General features: G+C 40.6%; 1 protein-coding gene across 4 annotated transcripts in view; it reads right to left on the bottom strand.

Moving 5' to 3' along the window:
- Positions 1 to 527: 527 nt before the first annotated feature.
- IARS1 (isoleucyl-tRNA synthetase 1) overlaps positions 528 to 15,303 on the bottom strand; it is a 112,698-nt gene continuing 97,922 nt past the window's right edge. For 3 of the 4 annotated variants that reach the window (XM_054215755.1, XM_054215756.1, XM_054215754.1), the window contains 5 exons: positions 15,032 to 15,143; positions 13,901 to 14,026; positions 7,868 to 8,011; positions 6,742 to 6,894; positions 528 to 1,842 (listed from right to left, as the gene is read on the bottom strand). In XM_054215755.1, coding sequence (XP_054071730.1) covers positions 1,760 to 1,842; positions 6,742 to 6,894; positions 7,868 to 8,011; positions 13,901 to 14,026; positions 15,032 to 15,143 — 618 coding nt within the window. In that variant the 3' untranslated portion in view covers positions 528 to 1,759. Of the gene's footprint in view, positions 1,843 to 6,741; positions 6,895 to 7,867; positions 8,012 to 13,900; positions 14,027 to 15,031; positions 15,144 to 15,303 lie in introns of those variants that run through there. The other variant, XR_008468636.1, reaches the window with a different exon arrangement.

Here is a 15,303-nt window from a genome sequence, read left to right as displayed (position 1 = left end):
ATATAAAAAAAATCTAATCCAGTCTTTACACGGAACTTGGCCAGCCAACACCTTTAGAAATAAAAAAAAACCCCACATATGCAAAATGCTAAATCCCAAATAACTCTTTAAAAATGCAAGTAATGTTGTCCCCTTAGATTGTCTCCCTAAGAATGAGGCTAGATTGCAATCATTTGCCATCTTCATTTATTCTCCATAAATAATAACGCAAAATTATTCAACTTAAGAACAGCAGTCTTACCTTTGCAGAAGACATAACCTGGACATTTTTAATGTGAAAAAAAAAAAAGGCAAATTTTATTTCCATGTCAGTATGTCAATAAAAAGATAAGCAAGCTGACTTACAGGGAAAGGTAGAGGGCGACATCCAATATTCATTAAACTGGACGGGCCAGTGATTCCGTAGGTTCAGGCACTAACATTTTTAAATACTGATAAAAATATTTTTATGTAAGCTGAATGCCAGAGACTTGATTTACTTCAAACGAGTACTTACAGTTTTGGTATGGCCCACTAGAGCACAGTAGTTACACAGAACATTTATTTATAGTTATTCCCACTAACAGTGTTATCACAAAAAAAGCTTTGGTTTATATTCATAGTGTAAAGATGAAAAGCATAGAGCAATGGAAAAACATGCTAAGCAAGACTTTGTTATTCTTACAAAATGTATCTCTCTCGGTACTGGTGTTCGCAGTGTACGTCATCTTGTTCTCAGGAAGCTCATAAAGGGCCAGGAGCGAAGGCAGCTGCATGCACGTACGCCTCCTCAAGTTCAGTATGCTGCACGATAGCACGGTCCAACACTGATTAACAACGCTATTGAAACGCGGGGAAACTTAACTACGCTTAAGTTTCTACTTTCAGGTGACTAGTCAAAAAACATCCTCAAACTGAAAAAAGGTTGTCTCGTTATTTCACTTGCTTACAGATACACAAGCTAACACTAAAACATGTGGCAAGTTATATTGATTATTATAAAAACTAAAAACCCAACACTAATTTCAATCTAAAACTGCTTTGAAATCTGAAACTGAAGTGAACAGCCCTCCCCAAAAACCCTAACTAAACAATATCCCCCAAATTGTCAAGAATCACAATCCAAACAGTCACTGGCATTCAGTATGGATGTGTTCAGATTTCAAGTTTCTCTAGTTTTTCCTGATCCATACGGTGTGCTGAGCGTTATCTTCTCTAGAAAATGTAAGGAAGCAAAGTAGTTTGAACTCAGGGAAACAAGAGTTTGGAGATGAAGCAAATTTATTGTTCCAAATGTTGAAATTAGGGAGTATTTTAAAATCAACAGCCACACACTTCATGAAAATCCAGCTAGTAACCCTTAAATAAGCGCCAAAGCTATTGTAACATGGAATATAGATCATAGAGCCTTGTAGGAAACCCATGGTTTAGAAAATCAAAGACGCCCTCTGCGTAAAGGACAGGCAGAGAGCAGCATCACTGAGGTACTAGTCCCATTTCTTTCAGGCAAATTTCTGCATAGATATCTAAGGTTAAGGAGTTCTGACATTTTTCTGACCAGCTTTTACGGTATCATAAGATAACATAATGAAAATACATTGTATTTGAACCAAAGGGCAGCATATTAGACATGCACTGGTAGAAAACATCCTGTGTGCAGTTTGGGATGTTAACAGTACCACGCACAACTTGGATGTTCATCTAAAAGCCTACTAATTTAATTTGACTTTGTTTTTTGTGGAAAAAAGTCTGCATGGTCGTATTCATAAAAATGGAATTCTCAACATTCAGCTGTGGTGGGTATAACACGAACGTAGACAGTCTTCATGTTCAAGTTCTTCATGGAGATGTCCTTTGTGATCTCTGAACCAAGAAAACGAGAGAAACAGGACACAGTTAGTGCTCTTGCCCACGGGTAAAACCATGAACACTCTTTCGTTACTCAGACAGCGCTGCTGGTGCTATCAAAGTGGGACTAGGACAGAAACTGCTGCGCTCCACATTCTCTCCCGTTAACGCAGGGTGCATTAAAGGAAGGGTCACCACCCGTCAGGATTGCCACTGCGGGAGTTGAAGATACTGTTCTAGGTTGCAAAGCAGGACTTTTTGAAAGCCTATGTTGGCCCACAGCTCCCAGCTTCACATCCACACGTCTCGTTCAGAAAATTATTTTATAATGCAATGATATGAAATCGATATTAAGAATACAACACAATGCACTGAAACCCAGAGTCCCTTGAATATGTCACCTAAGACTGGCCACCCTGGACATGTCAGAGCGCCCCCTCCTCTCGTCTCCCATCTCGGACAGAAGACAAAACGTGTGTGAAGCAGTATAAGAACATGCATACATTACATAGAGTTTTACACGTAAAGCAAGGATTGTAGTACCAGTAGCTGCTGAAAAACTAATGTTGCAATCTTGTCAAATATGCCTAAAGAATTTCATCCCATACCAGATCAACTCCTTAAGTCTTTTGATAGCTATATGCACGTGGTTTGGAACAGTAACAGGATAAAGTCTCACCAACAAACCTCTTTTAAGGCTATAGCATGCTTCCGACAGGCTGATTCAGGGTTTATAATTCTTTATGAAACACACAGCACAGAGTAATCGCACTTTGTGGCTACAGAAAGTCACCTGCAAAATTGGCAGGAACTGGAAATCTCTTTCCCTATTCTTGCCATCTCACAGAGCATTTTTGCCCAGAAGTTCGATGCTTGCTAGCTCAACGCTTCCCAGCACCCGTCAGCTGTAGCAAACCACCCCAATAACAGAGCAGACTGTTTTGAATACTGGGAGGTACAGCTTTGGAACAAAGTAATCTGAATAACAAATATACCAGAGGTCTCTCTGCTAAGAAACTTCAAAGCGGTAACCACAAATACATCCACTGAAACCAAAGCAAAAGCATATCGGGGGTGACGGTGTTACTCTGCGCGCTAGAATCCCCATAGACAACACAAGCAAATAAAGGATAATTTTAAATTTTGGCACCAGTGTTAGCACAAATGACAGATTACTAACATTCCGAATGGCTGGGTGCTTTTTCAGTAGAAACAATTTTGTAGTGTACTGCACTGTATCACAGACCTGACGTCTGATATTCACGCTGCTCTAACTTGGGCTCGACTCCAGCCGAGAGCGCGCCGGGGGGCAAGGCTGAAGTGCATCCATGGAGAGAAGAGAAAAGCAGTTTGGTTTTCAGTAACATGATGTCCAAGTGAAAACTGATTCTAGGAATAGCAGCAAGGAGTTTTGTTCCCATGTAACAGTATGCATGCTCCTGCCATTAAAGCCCCCGTCTTTCCTTGAAAAATATTTCATTTTTAGACTGAGCAGATATAGTCTTCATCGAAGTTTAAAAAGCCATCTATTAATTAAAGAATTAAGAAGCCCTTATGGATCATGATGGCACTGCTTTTAAGGAGTTCTCTTCCAGTGTAGTGCTCTGCTGTAAGCGGCTGAATGCCCATCTAGCAGAGCTAAGAGAGTGGAGGTATAATCCAATTCAGCAATTAGGGCTTTAGTCCCTCATTAACCTTCCTTCCCCCCCCCAAAAATGTTACATCAGTATGTAAAAAAGTTATTTTGGTCTGCAGAAGCAGCCAAACAAGTTATGAACTTGGTCTCAAAGTCTTTTTTAAATTATTTATTTTTTAAAATCCTGACAAATTAGAAACTACATGAAGCTACTGTTTTCAACAGTACTTAAGACAATAGTTACTATTAGAAATTGGAAACTTGATTTATCAACAAAATGGAAGGACATCCTCCTTTCCACGCCAGTTCCTCCAAAGGAAGGCTTTGAAGTCAGCACATTAAAACGTGTTGCCTTCGTCCCGAACGTGTGTCTGACTCAGCCGCCTGTAACCTGTTCCAGTCACACGAAGACGCAATGCTCATCATTTGGGCATTTATTTATAGAACGTTTTCCCAATATTCCAAAGGGGAGTGAAACACACATTTCTTTCTGAAAAGCTGGCAAGCCTTTGTGCGATAGAGAGCAGATCCCAACTGCCTGGACCTGACATTTATAAAAATAATATTTTCAACACTAATAACTTATTTTCCTACAAGTGATTTTTTTTCCCTTTTTTTTTATAAAAACAGGAATCAACCTTCCAATTCATGGGTTATTTTCAAACATTTCAAATGGTTAACAGCAAATAACTTAATTTTTAGAACAAATGATAAAAAAACCACTACTCAAGAAGAGACTAAACTTTTTGTTCTGAAGGTTGTCCTGGTTTGAGGTAAAACAGAACCAACTTTTTCTGTTCAGTAATTTTATTTCTTAGCTAGGCCTCTTCTAACTCTCTGAAATTAACAGCATGTTGTGTCTAAAACGGTTCGTTCAGAGTGATAAGACAATTTGTGCCAAAGAATGGTATGCAGAAAGGCTCCTGCTTATACTTATTGCTATAACAACCAAGGTCAGCTAAGTTCGTTGTTCGTTGCCCCATTGGAGGGTTGGAAGCAGAAAAACTGTATCTATTTCATTATTTTCCTTTTTATTTTATTACTAATATTTCATTAAAGTAGTTTAGTTTCTTCTAAACCCTTCAATCTCTTCATCTCTCCTCCTCTCCTCTGTGTATGAGAGGCTGGGGGCAGCATCTGTCACCGGCCACTGGCCAATATGGCCAAAACCATGACAAAGGTAGAACCTTGAAATACGTTGGTAAAAAGAGTAGTAGGAGATTACAAAGTTGCAACAATACACATAAACATTAACTGAACTAATGTTTTCCAGAGGCATCAAGATATTTGTTTTATATCCTGCACTTATTTATCATATGAAGAAGATCTGAAGATAAAGTACGACCATTTCAGCGTTTATACCATTAAAAAATGTTATTAGAAGAGCTGCACGGTGAGAACTAAATCTGAGCTAGCAGAAGCACGGCTATACGGCATAACCATTTATTAGCTACATTCATTTATAAACCTCCAGGACCAAGTTCTCTACATTCTGAGTCTAAAAAAGACCAACCCAGTTGTTTTAGCCTTTGAAGAGTCATCAAATCAGATCTTGCACATCATCATGAAATTGTCACTTTATACACTTTATTTAAAGTTTAACTAGTTCTGGAGAATTCACACGACAAATATGTTATAGCAATTTCCCTTTTAGGTAAAGGCATTTTAAAAATCCGTACTGAAACGGAGACTTCAAGGCTATAAGTGTTCCGGTTTTATCAGTTACTTCCCCCTTTCAAAGCTCAAAAGTTTTCGCCAATAATTCCTTTAGTATCGTAACTAAGTCATCTGCTGCTGTGAACGCCGCTTGCCCTGTAACAATGATAGAAACCGAGAAAGAAATAGGTACAACATCAGCTGCTCCTGAATGGCTGAATTCCTCGTCAGCAAGGTTTCGCACGGGAATACGTTTTTGTTTATGCCCACGAAGGGTGGTTGATATACTTGGTTCTTGCACCTTGTGCTGTTTCTAAACACTACGGTCTCCAGCTCTCTGTGTTTGTTAACACCACTCAGCACCTTATTTTTAGCATTAGCTCAAACTATCACTAGAAAGTCTTGTCAACATTTGAGATCCATTTTACTTACAGAAATGGCTCTGTGAATAAACAGAGTTCAGGTCACACAAAAAAAAAACCCCAAACCACCACAAATCCACAACAAAAGACCCCACACCCACTTGCTCTGGTCCTCATCTGTCCTACTTGAATCCCTTGAGCCCAGGTGGAGCGAAGTCACCCCGGTTTTAGGCGGCTCCACTCGAGCACTACACTCTCCTCCCGCGTGATCTGACAGGCACCCCCGAGGAAACTGATCCCAGCCTAGGACTAGACAACTCATTTAAACCAGATGTCGACCTTCTGCACAGGTAACCGAACCTGTGACAAGTCAAGGTGAAGTGTCATGTATCCCTCCCAAACTGCTTGTCAGTCTTGCCGCAGTGATAAACCGGAGACAGAACCCTTTCCATCGTTTCATTTGAAGAGCTGAATTTTCCTGAATACACAGAAATACCAGCGGGGTTTTTTTTTTTTTTACCATGTAGTTTCCAATCCGTTCCTCCTGTCAAATGAAGCCCCAAATCTTTCTCAGGTCCAACTTTTTAGCACTACAGGTGGCTCCCTCTTTAGTCTTCTCTTTCTCATGAATCAGAGATTTCTGTTTCTAAGCTTCACCATCTGTCTGTGGTTTTGGAAGATTCTTTAACATTTCAGATCTGTGACTATGTGATAAAGCTTCCTACTTCCCAGGTATTCTGAATGAACTGCAGCTGCCGTACCCAACCAAGTCTGACCTACTCACACAACTCTAAAATAGATCCAATACTCTTTTTCACCCACTCCCATTCTCCAAAAGGAAGGAAAAAAAAAAATATCTGCAACAATATGAATGTTACAGGAACAATTTGAACGGGTTCTTAAAATAGTCACGCTTAAGACTCACTTCTAGGAGGAGATTCACTCTCTGCTCAGTCCCAGCAGCACGCAATTACCATTTACATTGCTTGACTGACCTTTCTATTTCAAAAGCAGGAAAACTTTTACAGAACTCGTCTTGGCCATTTCATGAAAGGAATGCATTAGAGCTTTGAATTTCTAAAGGCATGTGTGTGCTTAAAGGATTTTATTAAATAAATATTGAATTAGTGGGCAAAATTAGAAACCAATGTGTAAATAGCGTGCATTTAGTGATTAACTTCAATCTCAGCCCACATTAGTTGCTCCTCAACAAAAACTTTCAAGTATCCTTGGACAAGCAAACCAAAAGTTTGTGCTTACCCTGAGTTTGCGCTTCATCCAGGAACAATTTTAGCCTCCTGCTTCTGAGCCCAAAGACTTTTGCTGTTTCATGTAGAAGACCTTGGTATGTTAATCCGTTCTGCCCAACGGGGTTTTCCATTAGAAGGGTTCCCACTGTTCCTTTCTGACATTCTGAACAAGACAAACAGGTGGATCACTACTGGTGAGGAATGATATTATTTCATTTATCGTAGTAAATTGAAATTTAGGATTTCTTCTTCCATTTCATCTCTATTTCTTCATAGTGCTGAGTAATTACCAAAGCCAACCGACTTACAGATATTCACTAAGTTCATTAATTATGGAATCAGAAGTATAAGTGATCGTTAACAGCGTGACAAACAAAACTTTGCAGAATTCTTTATAAGGGTCAACAGGATAACCTAGAGCCTGGGAAACGTGAAATATTTCAACAGGACACACAAACCACTATGAACTACAAAAGCTCACAAAGCATCTTCTGATGATCTAATCCCCAGTTAAAAACACATTTTTGGCCCAAGCAGGTTCCCAGTAGCATCAGTCAGATTCCACATGGACAGTCCAGAAAGGACTTACACCAGGGCAGAGATTAAGGGCAATGACTAACAACAGAGCTGTGCCACCGTGAGGTTTCAGAGGAGAAGTTACAAGATTAGAGGCTGTGAAAGAGAATTACATGCACGTATCAGTCCTCCAGATCAGGTTAATAATACAATTCATTTGGCTTTTTAATAGCACTAAGAAACATTTCACAGGCTGTTTACAATGTCTCAGTAAAGAGCTGGCTCCTCCTTCATTTCTGGTCAGTTTTAGACTCAGCCTTTTAAAATAAGCTGCACAGGTGAGCTGATGGTCAGAAATAGGAAAACAATGCCGAAGGGCTCATGTTTAAATGCCTTCCCTCATCTCAAACTGGCTCTCCTTTTGCTTTTATGAAAAGAGGGGGAAAAGCTAAATATAAACATTGTGTGTATTAGGAAGCAAATATTTGGAAAAAATAAACAAAATCTCCATCTACCACTGAAAACACGCGTGCTTATCTTCACCAGTAAGCGATGGCATCCAAAACTCATAGCACAAAAAGCTCAGGCTGTAAACGAGGAGAGATCAGTATCACACATACCTTGTGGCTTTGCATTCATTAGCTGCAAGTTGATATACTGGCAGAGCAGCGCATCAGGAGAGGTGATCAGCGCAGGTGCTGACCCTGTTGTCACATGTAGAGTCTTTCCGCTGAGACTCAGCAAGTCAGTTTTGTTTATCAGTTCTGAAAAAGAAAATGAGACCAGTCAGGCCATTACAGGGAAGCAGAGGTGCAGTTCTCACTCGATTAGCTGACAATGAGGCTTTCTAACTACTGATCCCGCTGTGGACGCCTTTCCCTCTTCCCAATTCCTTCCTCGAGAAAGAGCATTTCTCCATTCTGAAAAACAGAATTTGTACAGAAATATTTTGCTTTCTTAACACAAGAGTACTTCATCTGCTGTGGAAATTAGCTCCTATATACCCTTTCTTATGCACATAAATATAGGACTTGATTACTTATGCAATAAAAATAGTTAAATAACTTAAAACAAGCAAAAAATCATTCACTTAAGCCAGCTATTTCTATCTCATTAAATTAAGACCGATGATCTTTGCCTCTAGCCCGACACCCCTAGCTGAAGCAGCACCGGCTATGTGGCACTATGCAACATCAGGACATTTCCCTCATTAAACTCCAAATGACAATAAATGTAAAATCAGAAGCCGGTAAGCTGTCGAATAATGCCCTCTGCGTTAATATTTATGTTCAATGTCAACAAGAGGTGATGATTCAGCAGATGGCTCCGGCCACGCATATTTGCAAAACGGTGGAAGATCAGACCCAAAATAGGACCCATGTCTCAAAGGATGGTAGAAGTAATCCCAGCAGCCTGAAAGCACTCAGATGAGAAGCTAGTGAGGTTTCTGGAATACAACAGGAATACGCAGGGCAGCATTCTGCGCTGCCTCCATGAGCAGCTGCCTGTCTATCACAGAGGTAAAAAAAGCTGCTGAGAGCCACAACATTAAAGATACAGAGAAACAACATCACCCTCTGCTACAAAGCTGCTGCAGCTACAGAAGAACTCCAAAGACCACATCCAGGAAGAATTAATAAATTTAATTTCTTTTAAGAATTGTGCCTTGCCTCTACGTATGGAACAGGCACATCTGTCATCTCTCTCCAACAGGCTTTTGTTCCATGTCAGCCCTACTCGCGTGTCACGAAGCCTCAGCCTTACAAAGCTTGTTTGCCATCAGTTCATCTGAATGAATTTTGAAGAGGTAGAAGTGGCACTCCTTAGAATCATAGAATCTTCATGGTTGGAAATGACCTTTGAGATCATCGAGTCCAACCATACACGCACCAAAAAAGCCCCAAAAAACAAAAAACAACAAAACAACCACAAACAAACAACCTACAGTCTCTGCCACTAGAGCATGCCCTGAAGTGCCAAATCTAGACGTTTCTTAAACACCTCTAGGGATGGTGACTCAACCACCTCCCTGGGCAGGCTGTTCCAGTGCCTGACCACTCTTTCAGTAAAGTAATTCTTCCTAATATCTAATCTAAGCCTCCCCTGCCGCAACTTCAGACCATTTCCTCTGGTCCTGTCATTATTCACCTGGGAGAAGAGGCCAACACCACCTCTCTCCAACCTTCTTTCAGGTAACTGTAAAGGGCAGTGAGGTCTCCCCTCAGCCTCCTCTTCTCCAGACTAAACATGCCCAACTCCCTCAGCGTCTCCTCATATGACCTGGTCTCCAGACCCCTCACCAGCCTGGTAGCTCTCCTCTGGACATGCTCCAGCACTTCAATGTCCCTCTTGTACAGAGGGGCCCAGACCTGAACACGGCCCTCGAGGTGAGGCTTCACCAGTGCCGAGTACAGAGGCACGATCACTTCCCTACTCCTGCTGGCCACGCTATTCCTGATACAAGCCAGAATGCTGTTGGCCTTCTTGGCCACCTAGGCACACTGGTGGCTCATGTTAAGCTGGCCGTCCACCAGCACCCCCAGGTCCTTTTCTGCCGGGCAGCGTTCCAGCCACTCTTCCCCAAGCCTGTAGCGCTGCTTGGGGTTGTTGTGACCGAAATGCAGGACCCGGCACTTGGCCTTATTAAACCTCATACAGTTGGCCTTGGCCCATCAATCCGGCCTGTCCAGGTGCCTCCTTAGAGCCTTCCTGCCCTCAAGCAGATCAACACTCCTTTTTTCCAGGGATGTTTATAAACTTAATAATAATAATAATAATAAAAATATAAAAAACACCCAAGCAAAACAAACAAGCAAACAAAAACCCAAAAAAACCACCAAAACCCACCAAAAACCAAAATCTCCAAAATGGTAAAAAGTAATCACAGGCTACAAGCTCTCCAAATTCTGCCGCCACAGAACACCAAGGTGCGATGCGCTGTGGAAGGCTTATGAGGCCCTAAGGAGGGATGAAGACCTCAGGCTGCACCCAGGATTCTAAAATGCTACTTTAAAGAAAAAGGCAAAACTTCATCACTGCTTCTAAAATTCAGTTTTCGAGGCTGAAGCGTTTACGATGATGGTGGCCGTCCGCCAGCTCCCCAAACACTTCTTTGGTACGTCTGAGGTGCTCCAGCACAGGAGGGGGCTTTGCTTTTGGTTTTACTTACAGGAAAGGAAGAAAATAACCACACTATTAACAAGAGGAATTAACAAGACTTTCATCATATGGAAAGGGAGTCGTCAGCAAGTTTTTCCTAGTGTGACCCTAAAGCAGCTTTGCTTCCATAGACACACAGCTGATGGGCAGGGACAGCGCTGGCGAGCAGGTGCTGCCCAGAGCTAGAAACGCAGGGCTCAAGGAACGTGGAGTCTGGCATTAGGCAGTTGCCGGGGTCTGTGCAGATCTGCACAGGGCTACAGGCCATCACCCACAGTAACGGTGACCTGCGCATTTAACAAATCTAGCATTTTGCCTTACAGGACTGCTGGCATTTTCAGAAGGAAGAGCTCGTGCACAGTGCCGTCAATGGAGTCATTTCATATAACCCTCTAATAAGAGCAAGAGAAAGAAAAAAGTGGATCATTTTTTCATACATCACACTACACTTGAATACAAGCAGATATTACAAGTGCTCATCAATATTAAAATCACTTTTAAAGTCGGTTCTCCCTGCAGCTGAGATTTAAGTGGTAATGCTCTGCTAAGGTGCCTTACAGCCTCACGACCTTTTAAAAATTTAAGATTAATAAATATATATATATACATATATCTTTTTGTACTCTTCTTCAGAAAACAGTGCTGAGAATAGAATTTTTAAAAAAATTGCCATCTGAAAATCATAACGATGAAATAAGACATGGGCTAAGAAGTTTGTAGGGTGAGTTTTGCCTCACCTTCCTTCTCCCCCACTTTAAGCCCTATATTATTTACACCTTCATTTATTCCCATAAAGATAAACAAACTGAATTTTTCTTAAATAGGTCTTGCCTCAAATACATTAGGCCGAGTGCAAGTCAAAAAGCACTCCCAATAGGAATTTTACAAAGTTTTCAGCAATATAGCGCAAAAAGAAAGTCACAGACAACTGGTTTTATTATCTGACTTGAGCCCAGCCTCTTTCCTTTCAATGATTTATATTTTTTTTAATGAAAAAAAAAAAAAGACAAATTCTATTCTCAGTTTCTGAAGGCTAGTACAACTCCCAGAGCCTGGCTCAGTGCTTTTGCAGTTACTGAAAATACATCGATACACTGTCAGGGAGGAAACATTTATCCCATTATTTCAATGTTAAACTGAGAAACAGGGACATGACGTATTTTAGCCTGCCTTAATACAGAACTGCCTGATTTTGTGCCATTACACAGCCCTAAGTAAATCTTCATTACAATTAGAAAACAAGATAATAAATTACTGCAAGTAAAGCGGACAGCCCTAAAAACCACAGGAAGGAAAACAGGGAGCCAGAAATATGGTTTTACTGGGTCACAATGTTATTAACACACGTGGGAACGATGCAGCAACGATTCAGCTGGAGCGCGCGGCCTTTCCTTGGAGTTCCTCTGGGTCAGAGTGGCTGATACCAAGCCCCCTGAAGAGACCCTGGAATCACCACCAGGCCTCACCTGACATTCCCCATGCGCACGTTGGGCAGATGAAGCAAAGGGATTGTGTCCAAACCAAACATCGGGCATGTCGGTTCTATTCTCTAACATCTTTAAGGGCTATTTTCTTTGTACACGTCTTCAACCCGGGCTCCTCAGGGAGCCGTATCTTCTCCTGATCAATACTTATTTGAGATTTCTGCCAAATTGCAACAAAAGTGAATTTGATAAACTAATCTTTTCAAGGGAATTTTCATGTTGTTAATAAATGGGCAGGGAAAAAAACCTGCTCTGCCCAGACCACTTACAAGGAGGGAAACGTGCCAGGACGGAAAGTCCCAAAGTGATGCCTACACAGCGAAAGCAACATGGAAAGGAAAGAAATAAAGCCTTTGTTACTACAGCAGAAAAGAATCCTTGAGGAAGAGGGAAGGTTAAACAAACCAAATAAGGAATCAAACTGCTTATAATCTTGGTGAGATGAGAGTTTCCCCAACTCTTCTCGGCCTTTTGCAGGTCATCTCTCAGTCTCTGTGCCGGTAACGAATTGCACTAGCGCATAGCCACCTCTGCAGCCACACACCACACTGCTCTGAAGTGTGCCAAGGAAAACTATTTCCTCCTTTAAAAACATAACTGAAACTTGAGGAAGATACTGAGGGCTCCAAAACTTCCTATAAATCACCTATAAGTGAAAGCAAAGAATAATCCTTTTGTATGATAGGACTATTCGGTCCAGCTGAGCACAACTTGGAAAGAGCTTTTATCACAGTAAGGTAACGGATTACATCAGATGTGAAACCCCCCAAAACATTCTTCTAGAAACACTCACAGGAAAAGACAAGTAAGAAAACTAAAGCTAAAGACGGTAACAGCGACATTACAGACACCAGTAAAACTGTTCCCCCGCTGATGTTGTAGGCAGACACAGAATGGTGACCCTTGGCAGTCCTGCGGCTCCCAACACTAGTATTTCCATGAAAGTACTATTTCTGTGAAATAGAATACTGAAATATTTCAGTAATATTTCTATGGAAACACACGAGCAAAAGTTTCTGTACCATCCGATTACCACTTTTGCAGTATTTTGTCACTCCTTTTAGACTTCATATGAACGGTGTGGAAACAGAGTTTGAACTTCAGGATGTGCCCGTAAATCACACCGAGAACATACACAGAGTTTACTCTTACTGGTGAAACGTGTCTAAAGACATACCACGGCACGGCCACTGTTAAGGACTCTACTTTCTGTATTTCTTCACTAAACGTTCGGTTATTAGCGTAATCTTGTTCTCAGTGTGCTGATATTTAAGTTGTAAATTTTTGTGATGTATTGAAATATTATACATGATGTAATAATAAAACAGCATCTTAATCTCAGAGGAGAGAATGCCAGTTTGCTGCTAGGGTCTCAGAGTCACTAATTGCAACATCTTTCATAGCACTTTTCTTCTCTGCTTCAGCGATATTATCTTTGTAACAACCAAAACTGTGATATAGCCTGTAATTCTATATATAACTCATAGATGATATTTTACATTCTCATGCCTCCACAGAGGCAAAGTTCAAGCTGCAAAAATATTCCACGGATTTTTCTAAAAGGAAGAAATGCAGAGATCCTCAAGTTTCTCTAGAGTGAAAAAGCAACATTTTTTTCCTATAGAGACAGCAGTTTGCATTCAATTTAAGTTCTCACCCTGCCTACTGAGGCATTAGGGAAAAAAAAGCACACAAAAGCTGATGGCAGCTCGCCATCGATATACGGCATTGCCTGGACCCGATGGAAACACTTTCTGAAATAAATCAGATTTTGTCCTGATGAGAACTGCAATGGAAATAAGATCACAGGAGAGACAAGCATCATTTAGCAGCAGCTTTTGGAAACATTTTGATGTGACTATAAACACAGTCTCATAAGCTAAGTACTACAAAATAGAATCTTTCCTTACACATTTTCTTGTCAATTTTGTATATATATAGAAAAATTATACAGTAACTCCTAGCGGCTGCTAGAAAGACTTTCAATTTTCCTTGTCATACTCCATTTACCTGTTTTTCCACTAAAAACTGACAGTTTTGAATTTTTAAGACCAAAAATGCAGGAGACAGCATCGACAAGTCCAGCGAAGTTCAAGGTATTATCTCCTTTTGGATTCTCCAGCAGCAACACACCATCTAAAACCAACATTGAGAAATGAAAATGCAGTTTGGAAGCAACGTCTAAGTTCCAATGATTTTCTAATGATTTTTTCTAATTACTTCCAGTGGGTTTCTAAGCTAACTTAAAACTGGCAACATGGCATCCTCCAGAAATTTTTGTAGTAAGAAAGGGAGAGGGAAGAAAACAGGGAAACCAACCCAAGTGTATGTCAGGTTTTGAGTACAGAAGTTATATTTGGTTTTATTAACAAAAGCAGCCAATTTTTTTGTCACTGAATTATAATCGAGTATTGTATTGGTTACAAACTGCCCTCTGAGATGTTCACCAGCTTATACAGTTGCAGTCATTATTCTTCAGGAAGCAGCTTTGTAACCCAGTTAAACGAGGCACGCTTACTTTGACACAGCAACTGTAAACACACGTAGGGAAAAAAATTCCAGAGTGCATTTAATTTTCTTCCCTTTTAATCTATAACTCAACCTTCTAATACTTTTGACAGCATCACCGCACTCATCTTTTGATTATCCAGGACATAGTCATTATATTCTCTAGTTTTAAATATTCTTTTAAGCTCTATATTTAATATCTTAAGTTTTTCAAAACCAGTATCTCCTCCGCAGAAAGGCATGGCCTCCATTTACAGAACTACATCAAGAATTAAAAATTCTCAGGGCACAGACTCTGAGCGTGGGTGAATGTACACACACAAATACAGAGTTATATGGATAACTCTACCTATAGATATATATAATCATATAAATATTCACATACAAACCCTTCTGCAGAATATAAATAATTCTCGTGCAGACCCGAGTATCCGAGGTCCACATCAGAAGACATCATGGACAACATGTGGTTTTGCTTTTAATAAACTTATTTTCAAGAATTGTTTAAAGCTACTATTGGAAGGGAGTTTGCACCATCTTTCAAACAAATCTGTGGCTCCAACATTCCTCACACCATTTTCCAAGCAACGTTTTAACACCCCGGCTGACAGAGCAAAGCCGGTACATTCCTACCTTGCTCTGTGCCATTAACGCAAACTTTCAGGTTGACGTAGGCACAGGCTGGACCAACGCACGGACACAAACCGCCTCTGACGAGCGTAATTTCTAGCTCTGATCCCTTCAGCTGAAGAAAGAGGAATAGTATCATTATCTGAATATTGTTTTATCCAACAAACACAACAAAATATTTTCCTTAAATAAACAACATTAAGACTTGCCGTCTTATACTAAACATGACTTACAATAAAATAGCAACTTTTGCCACATCTTCCCTCAGAGACAGG

Source organism: Rissa tridactyla, chromosome 10, assembly GCF_028500815.1.
Source record: "Rissa tridactyla isolate bRisTri1 chromosome 10, bRisTri1.patW.cur.20221130, whole genome shotgun sequence".
NCBI classification, from domain to species: domain Eukaryota; kingdom Metazoa; phylum Chordata; class Aves; order Charadriiformes; family Laridae; genus Rissa; species Rissa tridactyla.
The sequence above is the reverse complement of the archived record's forward strand: the minus strand, read 5'-3'. Positions and strand labels throughout refer to the sequence as shown.